General features: G+C 48.0%; 2 protein-coding genes across 2 annotated transcripts in view; both read left to right on the top strand.

The window, feature by feature from the left end:
• Nucleotides 1–25,118, top strand: part of LOC144772911 (uncharacterized) — a 2,519,762-nt gene that overhangs the window by 645,370 nt on the left and 1,849,274 nt on the right. The window lies entirely within an intron of this gene.
• LOC144773147 (uncharacterized) lies at nt 141–22,064 on the top strand. The gene is made up of 3 exons (XM_078658004.1): nt 141–807; nt 1,082–1,792; nt 21,607–22,064. Exons 1-3 carry the CDS (start codon nt 387–389, stop codon nt 22,062–22,064), a joined length of 1,590 nt encoding a protein of 529 aa, XP_078514130.1. The 5' UTR covers nt 141–386.

Raw genomic sequence — 25,118 nt, 5'->3', positions numbered from 1 at the left:
GCCAACTACCGAATCGGTATAGGCCGGGTCGGACAAGTCCGAATCGGGAAAAAAAAAATGCGGAACCAACCGAATCGGTAAACGCCGATTCGGAACAATAAATACGCCCCATGGGCCGAAAGGCCAATAGGAAGGCATTATACATTCCGAATCGGTATTTACCGAACACATTCGGAAAATACCGATTCGGAAAATACCGATTCGGAGAATGCCGTTTTGCCGAGCTGGTTGAGTGACACTGAAGACATCAGCCAATGAGCTGTAAGCACCCTCCCCCACAGGGTGTGGCAACCCAGGCAGGTGCAACTCATCAGAACATTCTGGAAAGCTGCATGAGTTGAGCAGACACAGAGAGAGCAGCATTGTGAGCAGGATCCCTGAGAGACATGGACACCAGCACAGAGAGCCAGAAGGCAGGGCGGAAGCGCAATCCTAAATTCAGCACCATGGAGCTACAAACTTTGGTGGAGGAGGTGGTGAGGGTGCACACCCAGCTATATGGCAGGCAGTCCCTGACTGTCCCGGAGAGCACCAAGAGGAGGCTGTGGCTCGACATCGGGGAGAAAGTCAATGCAGTTGGTGTCACCCACAGGAGCCTAGACGACCTCAAGAAGAGGTTTTATGACATCCGTGGCGTGACCAAGCGCAAACTGGCCGACCTGCACAAGCAGGCTGGACTCACTGGAGGAGGAACAAACCGTGCGCCACCCCTCACTCAGCTGGAGGAACTAGTGGCGACGACCATCGAGAGGGCCAGTGTCGTGGGCATTGGGGACCTGGATAGCTCATCCCGAGCTACAGCTACAGGTAAGAAGCATGCGCAACTTGACACACCATACCAGACACCTCCCCTACAGACCCAATGCACAGCCAAACCCCAGGCCAGTACAGCTAGCAACAGACATGAGCAATGCATCGTGCTAAATGTACTCAGCAAAAGTTACCAATAATGCCACAGCAGAAGCATGAGATAAATAACTGTAATACAGCATCAACGTGTTTGTAATGAGATGTGCAATGCTTTAATAGTTGTGACTGGAACACATTAGCACCCACTTGACAAATGCTTCTTTGTACCTAGGGGCACCATCAGGCGGGGGAGCAGCATCAGCTCCAGCACCAACAGCCAGTGCGGCAGTGGCAAGCACCAGTGCAGCAGCACAGGAGGAGGAGGACAACAGCTGTGCCCTGGCAAATGAGGAGGACACAGGACATTCCCTCACAACTCCACACTCCCCCCGACTGTCTCAGTCTCAGTCGCCCTCATTGGTATTCTCCCCGGACAACACACCACCACAGAGCCACCCTGCACCTGCCACTTCCCCGGCCCGGAGGAGAATAGTGGCTCCATTAGTCATCATGGAGGGGGCAGCGGGTCAGGCTCCTGCACAAGACCCCGTGACACCAGCGACACCAGAGCACACACAGCAGGGCAGCAGGATTCCACGTAGGCCACGTGCTACCAGCAGCCCAATACCAGCACCGGGAGGCAGCGTCTTCGCAGGGCTGGAGACCAGCATGGTCACAATTCAGAGGATGCAGGCGAAATCCATCCTGGCCTGCCATCGCCAGTTGCGCCTGCACAACCTGCAGATGGGTGAGATGACACAGGGCTTCAAGACCTTCGTTGACAGCAACAAGGACATAGCAACATCAATTGGCCGAATGACCACTGCCATCACCCAGCTCTGCACCAGGTTGGATGACCATGAGCTGAGTCGTCGCAGGGATGCAAGAGTCACGAACAGGTCACTCACCCGCCTTGCGGCTGCGACTGCACAGTCATGCCAACGTGGGGCAAACATGGAGGCCAGCCTCACACAGTCCATGTCCGAGGTCACTAGAGGCATGGGCCGTATAACAACAGCCATGGAGACACTACTCATCTCCAACACCGCAGTGAATCCCGTCCTGGGCGAGGCTGGGGACAGCAGCAGCCGCAGCAGCCCGGCCAGCACTGCGTCAGAGCCGCGCCGGAGCACCAGACGCTCAGCTGAGGCTGCAGGGCATTCTGAAGGGGGTGAGGTTCATCCCAGTGGGCCTGCTAAGCGCAGCAAAAAATAGGACTGCCACTGCGGGTGAGGCAACCCGGACATTGGACAATCCTACCCCTTGTTGTTTAACTTTTCTTTTGTTGCACATCAGTGCAGTAACGTTGATGCAACATTATTAAATTTAATTTCTGAACACATACATTGACCTGTTTGTGCATCTGTACTCACTCAGAAATAGTTGTCTGTGATCTCCTGACGCCTGTATCTGCCGTCAGATGGTGCAGAGACTCCAGCAGGTAGTGGTAGTGGGACAGCATTGTCATCATCAGGGTCCTCGTAGTCGGATAACTCTACCTCAGTGCCTTTCCTGACTGCAAGGTTGTGCAACATTGCACACACAGCAATAATCTTGCAGCAGGTGATGGGGGTGTATTGTCTTGCACCTCCGCTCTTGTGCAGACATCTGAACCTGCTCTTCCAGATGCCAAAGGTCCTTTCCACTACGTTCCTCGTGCTTTTGTGTGCACGGTTGTACCTCCTTTGGCTGGGTGTTGAGGGGTTGAGGTAAGGTGTGAGAATGAACGAGCGTAGGGCATATGCACTGTCGCCTGGAAGGAGAAGGGGTAACATTACTCACATGCATACATGTATTACACACTGCAATTTTGGTAATGGGGGTCTGACACTGTGTCTTACCTAGGAGGTATCCTTCGCCAAATTCCCCTGCCATCAGCCGTGCATAAATCCCGCTACTCTGGAAGATATAGGAGTCATGGGTACTCCCCGGAAACTTTGCAACCAGGTCAGTGATCACACACTTGGCATTGCATATCACTTGCACATTTATGGTGTGCCGTGACTTCCGATTGCGGTATACGTATTCGGTGTCAGCAGGGGGGCAAATCGGTATGTGTGTGCCATCTATGCAGCCAATGATGTGGGGGAATCTTGCCATCTGATAGAATTCAGCTTTTGTCTGTGCCAGTTCTGCATGGGTGGAAGGGAAGGAGATGTAGTGGGCCATCCTCTGGATCATGGCATCAAGGAACTTGTGGAAGAACCTTGACAGGCTGCTCTGGGTCACCCCTCCTGCCACAGCAACTACACTTTGATAGCTGCCAGACGCCAGAAGATGTAGGCAGCATAGCACCTGCACCTGCACAGGGATTGCATGTGCCCTTGGGGTGGGGTGCTGCAACAGGGGTTGGAGGTCCCTGATGAGGTCTCTGATGGTGTCTGCCTCCAGCCTGTACCTCTGTAGGATCTCTGGATCTGTCAGCATGCACAGGGTCACCCTCTGCCTGTACACCTGCTCCTGTCTCAGCCATTCCCTCTCACCTTCCTGCTGTAGCCGTAGCCGTCTAGCTATGACATAGAAAGCTGCCATGTTGCAAGTAGAACTGCATTTTGGGTCTTTTTTTATAGGTTGCACCTGGTTACCACCTGATTCAAATCCATGGTAATTTCCGAGTCAGAAATACCGATTTTAGAGCAAAATCGGTATTTCTGTGCTTACCTACATCTCAATCTTAGGGTTTTCGCATGGAATCGGATTTTCACCGAATCGGAATATATACCAATTCGGCGATTTTACCGATTCGGAAAGTCACCGAGTCGGTCGGATTCCGAATCGGGAAAAAGTAGTAATCGGAATTAATCTCCGAATCGGTAGATTACCTAATCGGAGATTTTTTCCGATTCCTACATTTTTCCGATTCGGAATCCGACCGACTCGGTGATTTTCCGAATCGGTAAAATCGCCGATTTCGCAGGATTTCGGCCTCCTACATCCCGTTGTCTGTATTCCGATCGGTAACGGCCGAAAATACCGATTTTCGGCCGTTACCGACCGACCTACATCGGGCCCATAATCTTTGAAAATGTATATGTGGAAAATCGGTATGAAAGACACCTATGTATTTCTGAATTGGGTACAAATTATAGAGTCTAGTAACAGTATATAATTGCACATTATTAAAATCGGGAATACTCATACTAGCATGAGAATTATTGGTCATTTTTGAAAAAGATTTTTTTTTACACAATGTCTTTTATTGGGAAGGGAGAAATGCATGAAAACTCAATTGGTAATAACAGTTGATTTACAAATCTGAATTACCCTAAGTCTCCCGATAAAAACGGTACCTCACTTGTGTGGGTCGGCCTTGTGCCTGCGACAGGAAACGGCGCAAAATGCAAGCTGGTCACACCTCAATTTTGCAGTTAAAAATTGACCCTTTTATGGCAAAGTGCCTACCTGTAGTTTTTTCACCCTAGCTCTGCCGGCACATAGGGAAACCTAGCAAACCTATACATTTTTGAAAACTAGACACCCAGGGGAATTTAGGATGGGGTGACTCGACTGCCTACCACTAGCTTTTGTTACCCAGAATCCCTTGCAAAGCTAAGCATTTGACCAAAAAACACATTTTCCTCACATTTCTGTGGTGGAAAGTTCTGGAATCTGCATGGATCAACAAATTTTCACCCACCCAGGGTTCCCCTAGGTCTCCCCAAAAAAATGGTACCTCACTTGCGTGAGTAGGCATAGTGGCTGCGACATGAAACAGCGCAAAACGCAACGTGGTCGCACCTCAATTTCCCAGTGAAATCTTGCCCTTTTTGGACAAAGAGACTACCTTTTGTTTTTGAACCCTAGCTCTGCCAGCACCTAGGGAAACCTAGCAAACCTATACATTTTAAAAAACTAGACACTCAGGGGAATTCAGTTTGGGGTGACTCGACTGCCTACCACCAGGTTTTGTTACCCAGAATCCCTTGCAAAGCTAAGAATTTGACAAAAAAAAAACATTTTCCTCACATTTCTGTGGTGGAAAGTTCTGGAATCTGCGTGGATCAACGCATTTCCACCCACCCAACGTTCCCCCAGGTCTTCCGAAAAAAATGGTACTTCACTTGCGTGGGTAGGCATAGTGGCTGCGACATGAAACAGCGCAAAACGCAACGTGGTCGCACCTTAATTTCCCAGTGAAATCTTGCCCTTTTTGGACAAAGAGACTACCTTTTGTTTGTGAGCCCTAGTTCTGCCAGCACCTAGGGAAACCTAGCAAACCTATACATTTTTGAAAACTAGACACCCAGGGGTATTCAGGATGGGGTGACTTGACTGCCTACCACCAGCTTTTGCTACCCAGAATCCCTTGCAAATCCAAGAATTTGACAAAAAAAACACATTTTTCTCACATTTCTGTGGTGGAAAGTTCTGGAATCTGCGTGGATCAACAAATTTCTACCCACCCAGCGTTCCCCCAGGTCTCCCGAAAAAAATGGTACCTCACTTGCATGGGTAGGCCTAGTGGCTGCGACATGAAACAGCGCAAAACGCAACATGGTCGCACCTCAATTTCCCAGTGAAATCTTGCCCTTTTTGGACAAAGAGACGACCTTTTGTTTGTGAGCCCTAGCTCTGCCAGCACCTACGGACACCTAGCAAACCTATACATTTTAAAAAACTAGACACCCAGGGGAATTCAGGATGGGGTGACTCGACTGCCTACCACCAGGTTTTGTTACCCAGAATCCCTTGCAAATCTAAGAATTTGTCAAAAAAAACACATTCTCCTCACATTTCTGTGGTGGAAAGTTCTGGAATCTGCGTGGATCAACAAATTTCCACCCACCCAGCGTTCCCCCAGGTCTCCCGAAAAAAATGGTACCTCACTTGCGTGGGTAGGCATAGTGGCTGCGACATGAAACAGCGCAAAACGCAACGTGGTCGCACCTTAATTTCCCAGTGAAATCTTGCCCTTTTTGGACAAAGAGACTACCTTTTGTTTGTGAGCCCTAGTTCTGCCAGCACCTAGGGAAACCTAGCAAACCTATACATTTTTGAAAACTAGACACCCAGGGGTATTCAGGATGGGGTGACTTGACTGCCTACCACCAGCTTTTGCTACCCAGAATCCCTTGCAAATCCAAGAATTTGACAAAAAAAACACATTTTTCTCACATTTCTGTGGTGGAAAGTTCTGGAATCTGCGTGGATCAACAAATTTCTACCCACCCAGCGTTCCCCCAGGTCTCCCGAAAAAAATGGTACCTCACTTGCGTGGGTAGGCATAGTGGCTGCGACATAAAACAGCGCAAAACGCAACGTGGTCGCACCTCAATTTCCCAGTGAAATCTTGCCCTTTTTGAACAAAGAGACTACCTTTTGTTTGTGAGCCCTAACTCTGCCAGCACCTAGGGAAACCTAGCAAACCTATACATTTTTGAAAAGTACACACACAGGGAAATTTAGGATGGGGTGACTCGACTGCCTACCACCAGGTTTTGTTACCCAGAATCCCTTGCAAAGCTAAGAATTTGTAAAAAAAAAGACATTTTCCTCACATTTCTGTGGTGGAAAGTTCTGGAATCTGCAGGGATCAACAAATTTCCACCCACCCAGCATTTCCCCAGGTCTTCCGAAAAAAATGGTACCTCACTTGTGTGGGTAGGCATAGTGGCTGCGACATGAAACAGCGCAAAACGCAACGTGGTCGCACCTCAATTTCCCAGTGAAATCTTGCCCTTTTTGGACAAAGAGAATACCTTTTGTTTTTGAGCCCTAGCTCTGCCAGCACCTAGGGACACCTAGCAAACCTATACATTTTTTAAATCTAGACACCCAGGGGAATTGAGGTTCGCGTAACTCGACTGCCTACCTCCAGGTTTTGTTACCCAGAATCCCTTGCAAATCTAAGAATTTGACATAAAAAACATTTTCCTCACATTTCTGTGGTGGAAAGTTCTGGAATCTGCGTAGATCAAAAAGTTTCCACCCACCCAGCGTTCCCCCAGGTCTCCCCAAAAAAATGGTACCTCACTTGCGTGGGTAGGCATAGTGGCTGCGACATGAAACAGCGCAAAACGCAACGTGGTCGCACCTCAATTTCCCAGTGAAATCTTGCCCTTTTTGGACAAAGAGACTACCTTTTGTTTTTGAACCCTAGCTCTGCCAGCACCTAGGGAAACCTAGCAAACCTATACATTTTTGAAAACTAGAAACCCAGGGGAATTCAGGATGGGGTGACTCGACTGCCTACCACCAGGTTTTGTTACACAGAATCCCTTGCAAAGCTAAGAATTTGACAACAAAATACATTTTCCTCACATTTCTGTGGTGGAAAGTTCTGGAATCTGCGTGGATCAACAAATTTCCACCCACCAAGCGTTCCCCCAGGTCTTCCGAAAAAAATGGTAACTCACTTGCGTGGGTAGGCATAGTGGCTGCAACAGGAAAATATTCAAATCGTACGGTGGTGAATTTACAATACCCTATAGCAAAACTACCTTGATTTTTTGGGGGGGGGACCTGAGTTTGTGGCCCGGGGCTCAGTGGCCATCTTTTGAAACTACCAAACCCAAACAGTTCCGAAAACTAGACACCCGGGGGAGTCCAGGGAGGTATGCTATGCGTGGGTCCCCCCTATGCCTACCCACGCAAGTGAGGTACCATTTTTATCTGGAGACCTTGGGGAACGCTGGGTGGGAGGTAATTTGTGTGAGCCCAGTGATGCCACGCTTTCGCACACACAAAAAGTGCAAAAAAACAGATTTTTTCAGCTAGAATTGAGGTTTGCAAGGGATTCTGGGTAAAGGAACGTTGGAGGATCCACGCAAGCCATACCTCCTTGGAAGCCCCCGGGTGTCTACTTTTCAGAAATGTATGGGTTTGGTAGGTTTCCCTAGATGGCCACCTAGCACGGGGCCAAAAACCCAGGTAACCCCTCTTGCAAAAGCTGGTGGATTTGACAATGGTGACAATGTCATTGTGGCTGCAACAGGAAAAGGTCCAAATCGTACGGTGGAGAATTAAGTTTTCAATTTGAGAGCGTGCGATTCAAGGGACAATATTACATGGAAATTGTGACAGACAATTTCAAGTTTGCTGGAGATTGTGGATAAAAATCAACAATAGAATTCACCAGAAATACATGACCATATACTTCCATGGTTTAACAATAATATCTAAATTTAGTAAGTTATTTATAGCTATAATGTACACCTTAACAGAGTTACTCAAAAGTCAAACATTCAAGCACGGCTATCTATTCCTCAAAGACACACACATACAGGTCGGTTTGGCACGAGGGCGAGTGATGGTTCAGTACATAAAATTTTATTAACAAGATATTTCAAAAAATGAAATGCTCTGTCAATAAATAAATGCATAAAAACCGAACCAGTGACTCGCAACTCGTGAGCTGTAAAGCCACGACAAGGCACCAACCGTTTTACAGGTCATTCACGCACCTTTCATACCTGATACAAACCAGGCCATTGACACCATCCGGAAGGAACAGCAACACATTACAACAATCACAATAAGGGACAAGGTACACCCTACTTCAGAAAGAGATAAAAGACAAATATTACTGCACAGCCATCTATTCCGCAAGCACACACACATACTGGTTGGATTTGGCACGAGGGTGAGTGATGATTCAGTACATACAATTGTATTCGCAAGTAATTTCACAAAAATGAAATACACTGCGTATAATTGAAAGTATGATAAACTGAACCACTGACTCACAGCTCGTGAGCTGTAAAGCCACGTCAAGGCACCAACCTCTTTACAGGCCATCATACACCTTTCGTACATGTGACACATACAAAACATTCACACCGCCAGCCGTGGACCCATCACATTTCAACACTCACACCAGCAGACAGCGCCATTCAAGGGCCCATCACTTTCACAAGCCCACATTTCTGACATTGCAACAACACAAAATGATGGACTGCGTGGAGTGTCACTCAAATAGCATTGTGTGTAGTGAACAACAGAAAGTAACTACTCACACACCGCCAGCCGAGCGCCAGTCCACCCACACCACCATCCAAGCACCAGGCCATGCACACCGCCAGCCAAACACCACTCAGCGCACACCGACAGCCAAGTACCACTCCACACACACCACCAGCCAAGCACCACTCCACGCACACTGCAAGCCAAGCGCCACTCCACACACACCGCCAGCCAAGCACCACTCCGTGCACAGACAGCCAAGTACCACTCCACACACACCATCCAGCCAAGCGCCACTCCACACACACCGCCAGCCAAGCGCCACTCCACGCACACCACCATCCAAGCACCAGACCATGCACACCGCCAGCCAAACACCACTCAGCGCACACTGACAGCCAAGTACCACTCCACACACACCACCAGCCAAGCACCACTCCACGCACACCGCAAGCCAAGCGCCACTCCGTGCACAGACAGCCAAGTACCACTCCACGCACACCACCAGCCAAGCGCCACTCCACACACACCACCAGCCAAGAGCCACTCAACACACACCACCAGCCAAGCGCAACTCCACACACACCGCCAGCCAAGCACCACTCCGTGCACAGACAGCCAAGTATCACTCCACGCACACCACCAGCCAAGCGCCACTCCACACACACCACCAGCCAAGCACCACTCCACGCACACCACCAGCCAAGGACAAATCCAAACACAACACCAGGCAAGCGCAAGAGCACGCACACCGCCAACCAAACACCAGACCACGCACACCGCCAGCCAAGCACCAGTCCACAGACATCGCCAGACAAGCACCAGTCCACAGACACCGGCAGCCAAGCGCCAAACCATGCACACCGTCAGACAATGGACACTACACACAAACCAACATCATACTTTAGTTTTTTTTTTTAAATAAAAGAAAAACAAAAACAAATTGCAAATTGATACAAATCTACTAACTCAACAACTAAATCTAAAAAGACTACACAAATGCAAACTTTGAAACTGAACAATAAGACCAACCAGTTCACTTTACCACTCATTGATACTCCCAAAAATTCTTTTGCGTGTGGTACAATCTAAAACAAGCAGGTACACACAGCCCGGGGTTTGAAGGGCAGTCGGGGCAGTACATACAAACCTCCTTCCGCAAACCTCTTCGCCAACAGATTCTACATCTCCGACTGGGAAAGTCTTTTGAGATTGTAGGAGGAATTGTATCAGGAAAGTGGCGATCTTTCAATCTGGCAACATCCTCCACCACTCCAACTCTAGGAACACTTGCCTGTTCCACTAAAACAAGGCTGCCTATTACAGACTCCTGAAACTTTACAAAAGTCATCTTTGACTGGGGACAAGATTTCTGGAACACAACAAAAGCATTAAAGGTTGCCAAGTGGAAAAGATGGATAGCCAACTTTTTGTACCAAATGTAAGCCTTACGAAGAGCAGCATACGGTTCCAACCTCTGATCTACTCTGTCAACACCACCCATGTACTTATTGTAGTGCATTATGCACACAGGTTTGCTCACTTCTGCAACCTGACCCCAAACAGGCACCGGTTCAGTGCTTTCATCATGTATTGTAGTCAACATGTAGACATCTCTCCTGTCTGAAAACTTCACAGCTAGAAGCTCCTCACAACGCAATGCACTGCACTGTCCCCGAGCAAGCTTTCGACAAACAAGTTCTTTTGGGAAAACTTTACGGTTTGAACGGATTGTGCCACAAGCAACAGTGTCCACTTTAGCCAATTCCCTGAACAACCGCACACCAGTGTAGAAGTTATCGACATACAAATGATGGCCTTTGTTAAAAAATCCACGACCAATTTCCCACACAATTTTCTCAGTCACTCCAAAAGTCGACGGACATCCAGGGGGGTTAATCCTGGATTCCTTACCAGTGTACACCCTGAAATTAGAGACATATCCAGTCTTACTGTCACACAGCATAGACAGTTTGATTCCATAGCATGCCCTCTTACTAGGAATGTATTGCCGAAATACCAAGCGGCCCTTGAACAACAGCAAAGACTCATCCACTGCAATTTCTTTCCCAGGATAAAAGATCTCAGAAAATCGATCAACAAAATGATCAATGACAGGCCGAATCTTGAAAAGACGGTCACAATCAGGGTGATCTCGTGGCAAAGCAAGACTATTGTCAACAAAATGCTTCATCCGAAGCAGAAGCAAATACCTATCACGACTCATGACTGCCGGAAATATAGCTGTTGCCATCAAGGGACTAGTAGACCAATATGAAGCCATTGATGGTTTCCTAAGCAAGCCCATCAAAAAAGTTAAACCCAAAAACTTTTTCATCTCCTCCAAATTAGTGGGAGTCCACCGGGTAGCTCTAGCGTGGGGCTTAAGGCTGGCACTGTTCACCCTCAAAAAACTTTCAGCATACAAATTAGTCTGCTCTACAATCTCTGCCAAAAACACATCATCCATAAACAACTTGAAAAAATCAATAGGCAAAAGTTTTCAGTGTTCACCCTACACCCTGGAACACCAGTAAATTCAGGCAATGCCGGCTGCACCATGCCTGGTGCAACCCAGAGGTCAGAACTTTCATCGTCAAGTCTTGCAGCCGCAGGCTGCTGCCCAGCTGCCTCTTGTCTCACTACACCAACTGGAAGTCTAGCAGCCCCAGGCTGCAGCCCAGATGTCTTTTGCCGCACTATTGACACACCAATGTCCTCCGCAACCACAGGCACATCATCCACACCAAAAGTAGCTTCATCAGCACTCAGAGTGTCTTCATCATCAGATGAAGCCATGTGTAGAGAAAACTCACTACCTGAATCTTCACCTCCCACCTCTGGCTCAGAATCAGAGTCAGTGTCTGGACCATGGTAAGAGGAAGAATCAAAAAGCATTTCAACAACTTGCTGAGCAGTAATCCGGCGGCTAGCCATTATCCTTACAAATAAAGGAGTCTGCACAAACAACTCAACAACCCCAACACTGCGCAAAGTAAGATAAAAAATGTAAGCCTTTTTCACAAAAAACTATATTTAGAAAACATATACAATTCACTTACAAGACACAACTACACTCACCAGCACCTACTGTGCAAAGACACAGCAAATAGGCAATGATATCCCACTAGAAAGAAGAAAAAAAAACTTACATCTACAGAAGGACACATCAAAAACAAATGCAAAACATGTTTTACAATCACAACAAACAGGAACCAAACATACTCGTATTACTACACACTTTGCAAAATAAACAATTACATTACAATTGAACAAAAAAAGGTCTCTTACCAAACACATGCAACTACAGAAACAGCAGACAACAGAACCACCAGTAACGGAACCGCACACTGCAACAATCTAAAGAGAAAAAAAACCAATACACATTAGAAGAAACAAAAACAACACACATTACAAGAGGCTATGTCACAGGGTATGTCACAAATGGGGTGTCTGTCCCCAAGGGGGGAAGATTATAAATCATTATAAACGTGGGCCCACTGGAAGCAACCCTACGGAGGGCAGAGAGGCCAAATAAAGACACGACAGAACATACTTTTGAAAACAAACGGGCCCAATGAAGTAACCCTTGGCCAAGGGGTCGCTCCCTATAAAAAAAAAACCTGGAGTCTAGTGGGCTTTTCTATCCCCCCCCCTGGGTCCAGAAACGGTAAAAAAAAAACAGCCGATCTGCCCCCAGGGGGGGGGGCAGAACAGTCTACAATATTTATAATGCCCCCTGGAAGCGACCCTTGCCCAAGGGGTCGCTTCCTTTATAAATATAATAAAATCCCTGGTGTCTAGTGGGCTTTTCTACCCCCCTGGGTCCAGATGCGGCCCAAAAAATGGCTGATGGGGGCAGACAAGTCTAAAAAAAATTAGGGGCCACTAGGAAGCGACCCTTCCCCAAGGGGTCACTTCCTTTACAATTATAAACAAATCCCTGGTGTCTAGTGGGCTTTTCTGCCACCCCTGGGTCCATTTCACGAGCTAACATGGGCGATCTGCCCCCAGGGGGGGCAGAAAAGTCTACAATAAATTTTTATGGCCCTGGAAGCGACCCTTGCCCAAGGGGTCGCTTCCTTTACTAATAAAAACACAATCCCTGGTGTCTAGAGGGCTTTCCTGCCCCCCCCCCCGGTCCAGATTCCCGAATAAAAGGGTTGATCTGCCCCCAGGGGGGGCAGAAAAGTCTAAACAAATAAAAAATGCCCTAGGAAGCGACCCTTACCCAAGGGGTCGCTTCCTTTTATCAAAACAAATAATCCCTGGTGTCCAGTGGGCTTTTCTGCCCCCCCTGGGTCGAGATCGCTCGCTAAATCGAGCAATCTGCTCCCAGGGGGGGCAGAAAAGTCTGTACTGCATTTTTGTGCCCCTGGAAGCGACCCTTGCCCAAGGGGTCGCTTCCTTTTCTGAAAAAAACCATCCCTGGTGTCTAGTGGGGCATTCCTGGTGCAGGATCGCGACGCTGTGCGCGATCCTGAACCAGGAATGCCCTGCATTGGGACATCAGGGGAGAGGAAACAGTGTTGCCTCCCCCCTGATGCCTCAAGGCACCGAGAAATGGCCCCCCCACCCCACCGGAGAGCAGGAAACAGACCTACCTGCTTGACGCGCTGGAAGCAAATGGCTTCCAGCGCGTCTAGCACTTCCTGATGACGTCGGCACGCGCGACAACGCGCTGACGTCACTAGGAAGTGCAGGGGGGGGCAGGGGGAGCAGCGCAAAGTCTTCCGCTGCCACCCCCACTACTGCCACCACGATCGGTGCCCCAGGGGGGAGCGCCAGCGCTCCCCCGAGGGCTGTACTGATGACGGAGCGGTTCCGTCATCAGCACAGCCCAACCGATGCTGATGACGGAACCGCTCCGTCATCAGCATCGAAGGGGTTAAGAATCTTCAACTTGCATCCCCGTTGTACACAGCGTTGTCATTAATGATGTAATTTGATGTTGTCAATGATTGTAGAATATGTCATGAGTGTTGTAATATGTGTTTCTTTATAAATTTTGATGTACTTTTATGGTTCATAAACAAACCGAAATAAAGTTAAAATGATGATGAATATGTGAGGTCATAAGCAGGGCTTAACAAAGGTGTGAGTATAGTTAGTTAAGTAAGATGTTATTGCCATACCTAATTAGCAGTGCATTGTGATGGCGCAAGTTATCTATTGCTGTAAGGCTATCACAACCCTTTGTAGTACACGTACAACACAAATACTACAGGCAAAGGAGCTGTTTTAAATACTATAGTTCTCTCGCTGCAGCTGCCACACAAGCTTCACACTCAACCTATCATCGTACTGTGCAAGCTTCATTGGCGAAGCTTTGACTGTGATGCAGTAGAATGGGGATTAAGCTTTAGTGGTGGTTATATGCAAGATACAGATAGAATTGGCAATATCAACAAACTTTTTTATTATTTTTATGAGATACTTCTACTGAATTTCTTATGTTTTTAAAAAAATGCTTAAGAGTTGATTAAAAAAACAGTTTTTCACTCACACAAACGAAAATCAGCATTTATACTTGTGCAAGTGGAAAAAATATGCAAGAGGCACAAAAGATAAATTTACAAGCGCACCATTAGACCCTTGACCTGCTGGTAGGTCACTCCCCACCACACAGCTCTGCCTGTGTGCCCTGACGCTGCTGAAAGTTGAGGCCCTCCTCCACCCACAGGTTACCACCTGCGCCTCATCCCTGGTGGCGAGTGGTAGGCCCTAGGTTTGTATCTTGTGCCCACTTTTGCCTCTGTCTCCCACTCGCTGCCATTGGTTTGGCCACTGTTTTTTCCTTCTGCTCGATTTGGTATCTTGTGCCCGTTTTCCCTCTGTCTCCCCCTCACTGCCATTGTGTTGCCGGCTTTTCTTCTGTGATTTTTGTATCTTGTGCCCATTTTTCTCCTCTGTCTCACCCTCACTGCCATTGTTTTGCCTGTTTTTCTTCTGTTTGATTTTTGTATCCTGTGCCCATTTTTCTCCTCTATCTCCCCTCAATGCCCCGTTCCCGCCGCTGCGTCCCCTGCGGCCCGCACCCTCTCTGCCATTCACTGCCCCTGCCTCCAGCCTCCCAGCTGCTCCTCCCTCCTACATCCCCATATATGGCGAAGGCACGTCTAAGGCACGCCTGTCTGCACCCGTCTGCGCCTGGACCGCCCCAAGAGCCAGAACCCTTGGTACCCCGCACTCACCACGCGACCACCACCGCTACGACGCCAGCACACTCCACGCTCTCAACCCTGGAAGGACCCACACCTGCCAGAACTGCAGCTACACCAGCATCAGAGCCACCGAACAACCCGCCAAGAAAGACCTCAACCACCTCCGATGCATCCTACTGAACACCTGCTCCACACGCAAACACGCCGTCAAGCTCTGGGACCTGCTCGGCACAACATCCCCAGACGTCGCCTTCCTCACAAAGACCTGGATGAACTACTCCTCCGCACCCGACATAGCCATAGCCATCCCTGCCGGCTACAAGATCACCCGCAGAGACCTCACCAACGGAGTCAGAGGAGGAATCGCCATTGTCCACAAGAACAGCATAAGGGTCTCGACCAGCACCGACGACACTCTCAGCTCCTCCGAACATCTGCATTTCCAGATCCACACAAACCCCAACTCTACCCACAGAGGCCCCCTCGTCTACAGACCCCCCGGACCCCAAACCCAGTTCAGCGACTCCATAGCCGACTTCATCAGCACGCACGCCCTGACATCCACCGACTACATCCTCCTCAGAGACCTGAACTTTTACCTGGAGAACAACAACAACAGCAACTCGACAACCCTGATCGGTAACCTTGCCAACCTTGGACTGAGACAACTCGCCACAACACCCACCCACTCCGCAGGCCACACGTTTGACCCTATCTTCTCCGCAAGCCCCCACGTCGCGCAACATCACCAATCTCTCCCTCGAGACCGCGACCTTCCCAGAAAGCTGAAAACACGCCAAGATCAACGCCCTACTCAAAAAAACCAAGCTGCTCCTCCCTCCTACATCCCCATAAATGGCGAAGGCACGTCTAAGGCACGCCCGTCTGCGCCTGGACCGCCCCAAGAGCCAGAACCCTTGGTACCCCGCATTCACCACGCGACCACCACCGCTACGACGCCAGCACACTCCACGCTCTCAACCCCGGAAGGACCCACGCCTGCCAGAACTGCAGCTACACCAGCATCAGAGCCACCGAACAACTCGCCAAGAAAGACCTCAACCACCTCCGATGCATCCTACTGAACACCTGCTCCACACGCAAACACGCCGTCAAGCTCTGGGACCTGCTCGGCACAACATCCCCAGACGTCGCCTTCCTCACAAAGACCTGGATGAACTACTCCTCCGCACCCGACATAGCCATATCCATCCCTGCCGGCTACAAGATCACCCGCAGAGACCTCACCAACGGAGTCAGGGGAGGAATCGCCATTGTCCACAAGAACAGCATAAGGGTCTCGACCAGCACCAACGACACTCTCAGCTCCGCCGACCTCAAGAACTTCCGGCCCATCTCTCTGCTCCTGTTCCCCGCCAAGGTCATCAAGAAGATTATCAACAGACAGCTAACCCAATACCTCAAAGAAAACAGAATCCTGGACCCTTCCCAGTCAGGATTCCACAGCAACCACAGCTCCAAGACTGCCCTCATCGCTGCCACCAACTACATCAGGAAACTGCTAAACAACGGTGAGACTGCAGCCCTCATCCTCCTGGACCTCTCTGCCACCTTCGACACCGTCTGCCACTGCACACTCCACGCACGCCTCCATGCTGTAGAGATCCGAGACAGAGCCCTGGAATGGACCACCTCCTTACTCTCCGGCAGAACCCAGAGCGTCTGCCTCCCCCCATTCCGATCCGAAGCCTCCAAGATCATCTGCGCATACCCCAGGGCTCCTCTCTCAGCCCGACACTGTTCAACATTTACATGGCCCCGCTCGCACACGTCGCACGACAGCACAACCTCAACATAATCTCCTACACCGACGACACTCAACTAATCCTCTCCCTCACCAAGGACCGCATCACAGCCAAAGCCAACCTCCACGAAGGAATGGAGGCAGTCACCGACTGGATGAAGACTAGCCGACTGAAGCTGAACACAGACAAAACAGAAGTCCTCATCCTTGGCTCCAACCCCCCACCCTGGGAAGACTCCTGGTGGCCGACGGCACTGGGGGCATCCCCGACACCCACCGACCACGCACGCAACAAGGAATCATCCTCGACTCAACGCTCTCCATGACCAAGCAAGTCAACGCTATCTCCTCCTCCTGTTTCAAAACCCTCCTCATGCTCCACAAAATCTTAAGGAGGATTCCAACAGAAACAAGAACAGTCACCCAGGCCCTCGTCAGTAGCAGACTCGACTACGGAAACACCCTCTACGCAGGAGCTCCGACCAAGCTCATCAAACGACTGCAACACATCCAAAATGCCTCGGCACGACTGATCCTCGAAGTACCATGCCACAGCCACATCACCCCCCACCTGCACTGGCTACCCGTCAAGAAGAGGATATCCTTCAAGCTCCTGATCCACGCACACAAGGCACTCCACAAGACTGGCCCAGCCTACCTCAACAAACGACTTTCCTTCTACACCCCCAACCGCCAGCTCCGCTCCGCCGACCTCGCACTCACCACCATCCCGCGCTTCCGAAGGAAAACCACTGGCAGAAGGTCCTTCTCCCACCTTGCCTCTAAGACCTGGAACACCTTCCCTCTGAACCTACGACAGACCCAAGACCTGCTAACCTTCAGGAGACTACTCAAGACCTGGCTCTTCGATCAGTAGCGCCCCCCCCCGCCGCAGCACCATGAGACCCTCATGGGTATGTAGTGTGCTCTACAAATGTTGTTGATTGATTGATTGATTGATTGATTGATTAGATGGGTCTCTGAAGATTTACACCGCCTGCTTGCACATTTGTGTAGAAAGGATATTTCCAGAGTGACAGTCTGCCTTAGTATTAGTGAATTGCTCATTGGGACTGGGACTCACTTTCTCTATCATTGCCAACCCTCATATGTTGAATTCACTGGTCGGCAAAGCAACAGCTACAGACTGGAGTGGAGGCATCCAAGTGTCATGCTCTGTGGTTTCAACCCCATGTTATACAAAAATCAGAGAGAATGCTGAGTGTTTCTGAACAAGAATAACTTCTACCTTTTATAGAAGGGTAGAAATTAATTTACATACATTACTGTCATTCTACTGGCCTCATGAGATCTAGCCTGCAGATTATAACTATGACTCCTCTATACATCTTTGTTCTTAGGCCCTGAATGAGTAGAAGCAACTGAAAAATATGGTAATGCACACGCTAGGGTGGGTGATGTCACAGGCAAAAATTGCAGCCATGTGAGGCCCTTGCTCTGTTCCGGTCATCCACATCATCCACCTCTTTACTCCAGCCAGGCTGCCTGGGGTGCAATCTTGACACAAAAGGAGTCATGAGGACCAGAGGTTCTCCTGGCCTCATGTGGCAGGGACTACCAGCAGCTTGATGTGGGAGCCCGCGGTTGAGCGGGTCCTGTAAGGAGACCCTGGGCCAGAAAGCGCAATGCCTGAAGCCCTGGCGCACCTGGAGACATGTGAGAACAGGGAGAAGATTTAGCCCGTGGGATGAACTACGAGCACCTAGGCCCCATTTAAAGATCTAAGCTGCAGCAGCAGCCACCATGCTTGAAGAATGGTCAGCAGGGTCAGGGCTGTGAGTCTGTGCTGTTTTGACTGTCGCAATGAGAGCAGAAAGGAGAGCAGTGAGGTAAACACCAGACCAGATGACTTTACTCTGGGAGTGCCCCACTGCAGCTGCTTCTTGGGGCTATTCTTGGGCTCAGTGGAGGAGCCATTTGATTATGAGGTGGTACCTTGGGCAAATGGCCTTGGGGCCTTTGCACTGAATCAGGCCTGGGAGTTGTAGGGCAACCAGAGCCTGGTAGTGGTGTTGATACACCTGCGGAGGCGTTTCTCCACTGGGGTCACTCTGGCAACAGCGATCAGACAGTGCTGGAGAGTGGGCGATCTTGGGAGTGGTCACTAAGAGTGGGGTTCGGCACTCAGCAGCTGAGGAGAGGAGACCGGTGGTCTAGTGCCATTGGGGTACGCAGTTGATTTCTGCTGACACGTTTGGGCTGTCACTTCAAAAGGTGCTGACCCTACCTGGACTGTCGGTTGGAGCATATCATCTACTAGATTTATTGACTACCTGGGGTTCTGTTTAAGGTTCAGTGGCACACAGACAATGAGCAGACCTAGAAATAAAATAGTGGTTCATCAGTGAAGACATAGGGGGCCAGCCGGGAGCTCCTGTCACCTGTTCAGCAGCTCACATTGAATAAAATACTAGCTGCTATGGCTGACTTCAGGGTTACGCTTCAGAATCAGATTGGTACAGTGGGGACGAAGCTTTGCCTTCTCAGGGCGGACACCAAAAACTAGCTGACAAGGTTAAGGCCATGGAGGTGATTGCGGGAAAGCTCCAACCAGCACAACGATCCTTGCAGCAACAAATGACTGATCTTACTGAGGGGTACGGATCTTGGAGCATGTAGGAAGCTTGCTCTTTATATAGTGGACCAAAATGAGCTACACTGTATAAAGAGTCCAGGTAACACACAAAATGCTCTCATTTGTGGTAGCGTGGGTGAGCAGTTTAGGCTTATCGGAGGGTAGTGCTAAGCAATCACGCAGACAATAAATGAGACACACACAATTACATCTGGGTCTAATTAAGAAAAAGAACTTGTGTTTTTCATATACATTTGCATACCAAGAACTTTGTTATCAGTTAAGTACTTTTTTAAATGAATTTTCACAGGTAATTAAACAGGTCACTTAAATGCATCTTTATGCAGCAATGCTTCCTTAAGAGAGAACAATCATAAGTTGGATACAGTTATTTACAGTTGATTTCTAGGGGAGTGGTCTCCTTGGGTACTTATGGTCAAATGGGCTTGGGCAGGGGGTGGCATTTTCCATGTCTGGGAAAGCCGAGGGTCTCATTTCAAAGGTGGCAGAGGCCTTTGAAGCATTCTGAATGATATGCTGATACTGCTTGGAGGAAGTGGCAACCCTACCGGCAGGAGCAGGCATTGTTTCTGCTCTCAGAGAGCACAGACTATCACTGATAGTGGGTCAGAAACCTGTCTGTAGTGTCAGGCTAGTCTAAGGTGCCCTCGCGGTACATGTATTAAAAAATCCATCACTGGAATCAGTGTCTGTTTAATAATATGAGATATTTATACCAAACCTGCTTGCCGCCCTGCTGGAGATCTACCCTGCCAACATTGGATCCCGCATTCCTTCTTCGCTCCGGAACACAGGACCGCCATCTGCCAGGAACTAAATCCCCCAGAGGGCAGCGCGGTCTCGCGTGAGGAGTGCGAGGAGCTGAGGCAGCCAATCACTGGGCCCCTAAAAATCACCGGGCCTCCAGCGGCGCGGGACGCCCTTACCTAGGTGTATGACTGTTGCTGTTGCCCTGCTGGTCCGTTTTTCCTGCTTGCCGCCCTGCTGGAGATCTACCCTGCCAACATTGGATCCCGCATTCCTTCTTCGCTCCGGAACACAGGACCGCCATCTGCCAGGAACTATATCCCCCAGAGGGCAGCGCGGTCTCGCGTGAGGAGTGCGAGGAGCTGAGGCAGCCAATCACTGGGCCCCTAAAAATCACCGGGCCTCCAGCGGCGCGGGACGCCCTTACCTAGGTGTATGACTGTTGCTGTTGCCCTGCTGGTCCGTTTTTCCTGCTTGCCGCCCTGCTGGAGATCTACCCTGCCAACATTGGATCCCCCATTCCTTCTTTGCTCCGGAACGCAGGAATGCCGTCTGCCGGGAACTACATCACCCAGAGGGCAGCGCGGTCTCGCATGAGGAGCGCGAGGAGCTGAGGCAGCCAATCACCGGGCCCTTAAGAATCACCAAGCCTCCCACAACACGTGACGCGCAAAACTCGCCCAGGTGGGCTCGTCCTTGCCCGTCAAAGGCCTGATGAGGCTGGGCTGGACCACCCCTCCAACTCCTCAGATATGGGATTACCCCAGGATTATTGAGAAAAGTACTGTGATAGCATCTGTGCCCCTTGCAGTTATTTGAACTTCTTGAGCTCTGACATTTTAGGATTATGCACTGAAGTTTTGATCTCAATTGCACATTGCAAAAGAGAGATCTTATGCTGCTAATAAACCTGGACTTCGCACTTTGCACTTTGGCGGAACACGACTGCTGATACCTTGCACCAGCGTCTTCCCGATTAATCCACTCGAACGCTCCTTGACAAAGGGCTTTCAGCCCAAAATGCATCGGAGTTGAGAGTTGATACGTCACTACTAACAAGTTGATGCTATTATAAACTTCATTTGATATGATGCTAATATCTTTATGAAAATCTTCATAAACTACTCAAAACAAAATTAAAATTATTTTCTTTGAAAACTTTGGAATCAATTGCTTTTGATCCACAACCGGAGTGCCTCTTTCAGGGATGTTCACGCATATCCATGCGCACACTACTTGTTCCACTTTGCACTTTGCCCTGTATGCAATTGCTTGGCTTATTTTGATCTTAATGACATCATTCTAAACATTTTAATAGTTTGTAATTCTGGTTTTCTATTTAGAAGCTTTGCCCTTTTATGTATCAAGCACCTTTTCCCGTTGGGGAAACTGCGATTTAGCTAGTCTATAAAGGCAGTCTTGTACCAACAGTAGCAGCTTTGAGAGCAACATCCTCTAGTGGAGGCATAAAATGGGGAAAAGGAAGCAGGCTGCGAGCCATATACCCAAAGCTCCGAGTAAACATAGAAAGATTAACATGTGGCTGCTAAATTATATAACAGGGGCCATTGGTGATATTGAAAGGCAAATTATTTCTGTTGAGGAAACAATAAATAATGAATCTGCTATTCTATCTCCTCAACAACAACAGGAATTGCCTAGTACAGTGATATGTGAAGCAAGTCGCGTAGAGATGGGAGGGAAAGAGTTACCTGACAATGCCACTCATGAACAACTCAATAACGGGTACGTTCAGGACATTTCTGAAGATATTCTAGATGATTCTGTAGAAAGCAACCAACTGCCACCAAAGAAAAGATGCTGTAACTCGCCCAAACCATCGGTAGCTAATAACGCCTTCGGAGACGCAGTAGTAATTCATCCGGAGCCTGCCCATACCCCTAGACCTCCTAAGACTCAGCCAAAAAGGCAGTACAGGAAAACACAGGGGGACAGGAAAAAAACCTCAAAGGGATCTGGCCACTGTGAGGGGGAAAAAAATGGCAACTCTAATCCCTAGCGAAGTAGCAGAGGTTTTCGTAGCCATAAAAGACTTAAAAGAATTTGTGTCGCAATCAATTAACTCCCATCGTTTAAGGTTGGGAAAAATAGAAACTGGTCTAGAAATTTTTTTAGGGGCCTATCAGAAGAGTTCATTATGTAATGACGCATTAAACCAGAAATCTCCGGGAAGCTCGGTGCAATTAGATAGGTCCAGCACTATTACGACTACATTGGTAAATAAGAAAATTCTTGAAGTTAGTAAATGGGGTGACTGCCATGACCAGCGACCTAACACATCCACACTTTTTGACATAAGTCATGCACAAAAAGAAGAGAGAATTAGACCTAAAGTCTCAGGCGGGGAAAGTTGTAAACTAAGGATTGAGCAAGTGCCTGGAGTAAATACCAGCAAAGGGGTTAACCATGCCTCTGGAGAGATGAATAATTTACAAACACTTAACCTCCCCCCGGCCGCAACGCCATGCACTAATATTTTAGTTAATGTTCCCCAACTTTCACCAGCAACGGTAGAAAACTGGCCTGCTTTAAGAAATAAGACTATTAATTGGTTGGGTAATAGGCAGGTCTAACAAATGCCCTTTTCAAAGAATTTAAGATGGTGAGGAGGGTGGCATGGGTGGGTAAATGTAATGAAGCCAATGAAGGTGACTGCATAGTGGCCCTAGTTAGGGAAATTTTATCAAGAATGCGCAGATTAAACACATTCAATACTAGTATCCAAGTGCGTCCCTTGGGTTTTTTTTACCCACCATATACCACTAATACCCCTGTTAACTATGGCAAGCAAGGCTGAAGACAGGAGGGATCGGGTCACACTGTGGCCGTGTCAAATAGATTTGGTCCCCTTACTTCCTTAGATGAGAATGATTGACATACATCTATAAGGGGCCGCCATGTATCTGTGCACATTTTAAAAACTGATAACCCGGCCATTACATCTTCACAGAACAGGGCAGTGGAAATACAAGAGGTTTAAATGGAAAGTACCTCAGGTCAGTGTTCCGGGAGATGGTCACATGAACCAAACTGATAATCTATTGGGGATATATAGAATCCTGTTCTTGAACATGGCAGGGCTAAGGAACAAGGCAAACGATCCAGCCTGGCTAACTTTAATTGACAAATTCGACATTCTGTGTTTGCAGGAGACCTGAGCAATTGATAGCATACATATAAATGGATACAGGACACACCACACTCCAGCAATTCAATCTCCTAGCGGCAGGCCAAAAGAAGGGTTATGTGTTTATATTTCGAATCGGTTGACGACACATAAGAGTCTTAATACAGATGGATCGAAATAATGCACTGCTTCTCATAAATTTCTATAATAACATTGAAATAGCCCATTTGTGATCCATACTAGAGAAGCTCAGTACAGATATCGCTAATTCAGAATTAAATGCCAACATTGAAACTATACCTATTTGGGGGGGTGGATTTTCTCTTGGGCACCAGCAGTTAAGGCTTGGTCCCTACTTTTTATTTAATCCATTGCAGCCCTTTTTATTTTTTTCTAAAAAACTAGGGAAAAGGCCACCAGAGATGTTATTAAAGATATATCGAGCAAAATGTGTGAGTATAGCAATTTATGGGGCAGGAATCTGGGGATTCCAAGACTGTACTATAATTAAGCACACAGAAAATATCTTTCTGAGGTCCCTTTTAAGTGTTCCAAATAGTGCACCAGTTTTTAATTGTCATTCCGAGCTGGGTGTTACATATTTTTCTGATTTGATTAAGGCACAGCCAGTTTTGTTATGGCATAGAATTTGGACCACAGAGAGTGCTGGACTTACCAGGGAAATAATAAGGGACTCAATGAGAATAGACAACACTCGTAAAATGTTATGGCTGAAATATGTTGAAAATTTTATGCAGGACATTGGCCACCCAGATTATTTTACCACGCCCGACAGTATGAATTTTATAAAACGGAAAGATTTTTTAAAAGCTGTTATGACTCACCTAAAAGAAAATAGGTTAACATTTGAGCTGAATAAACCCATGGTGATTTGTCATCAATTGATCATCATGACCTCCAATATTCAACCACATCTGCAGTGTGTTTTGGGCAGATACGACAGATATCTCTTGACCAGACTTAGGTTTGGGACCTTTCACCATCTAACTTCGTACCCAAACACCGATGACTGGTCAAGAGAACTATGCTGATGTCCCTGTGATAAAGTATCTCAACAAAGCACAATGCATGTATTCTTATTCTGTAAGTTCTATATTAATGAGAGGCTAAGATGGTTAAAACCACTTTTAAAACAGGGAGGATGGAGGCAAAGTCGCCCTGCTTTCACATATCTACAGATGCTTGAAAGTTACTATAGTATTGTTTCCATGGTGGGCTTCCTAAAGAATGTATTGAGGACAAGAAAAGCTGTTAACATTTGAACTTTAGGTAACCTGTATTGAAATGTCTACCCAAGGGAACCCTAACATGAACTCAAGTATATCTTGAACATTTTAGAACTTCCTATATGATAGTTGTCTGTTAAGGAGTATTTCTAATGTAATATATGATGATGTATTGTTTCTATTTATAAGTTTGCTTTTATGTTTTTAATGTTTAAAATCGAATAAAGCTCCATTTTGATTGATTGATTTGATTGATACCAAACCTCTCTAGTTTTAGTGAAGCCATCTTGTAGCTGGGGAACTTGTACATACCAATGTGCAGCACATTAACTGAAAATGGTTTTCTTCTTCAATTCTAAAATCTAAGAACCAACTTAGACATCACAGGAGCATATCTGCTCTTGCAGCTATGTCCACACATGTAGTATAGTGCACTCTGCCATAGGGCTGTAAGGCCTGCTGTAGGTGTGACTTACCTATACTGCATGTGGTGTTCTCTGCACCATGGCAGGCGGCCTGCAATGGCAGTTTGCATGTTGGTGCGGAGGGGTGCCTTAGTGTGGAACAATACATGCTGCAGCCCTCAGGGACCCTCTTTAATCTCCTTGCCCTAGGTACCAGGCGGTACCTTTTTGTTAGGGACTTACAGGGGATTCCAAATGTATTGCAATAGGGGGAG

Source organism: Lissotriton helveticus, chromosome 8 (assembly GCF_964261635.1).
Source record: "Lissotriton helveticus chromosome 8, aLisHel1.1, whole genome shotgun sequence".
NCBI classification, from domain to species: Eukaryota; Metazoa; Chordata; class Amphibia; order Caudata; family Salamandridae; genus Lissotriton; species Lissotriton helveticus.
The sequence above is the reverse complement of the archived record's forward strand: the minus strand, read 5'-3'. Positions and strand labels throughout refer to the sequence as shown.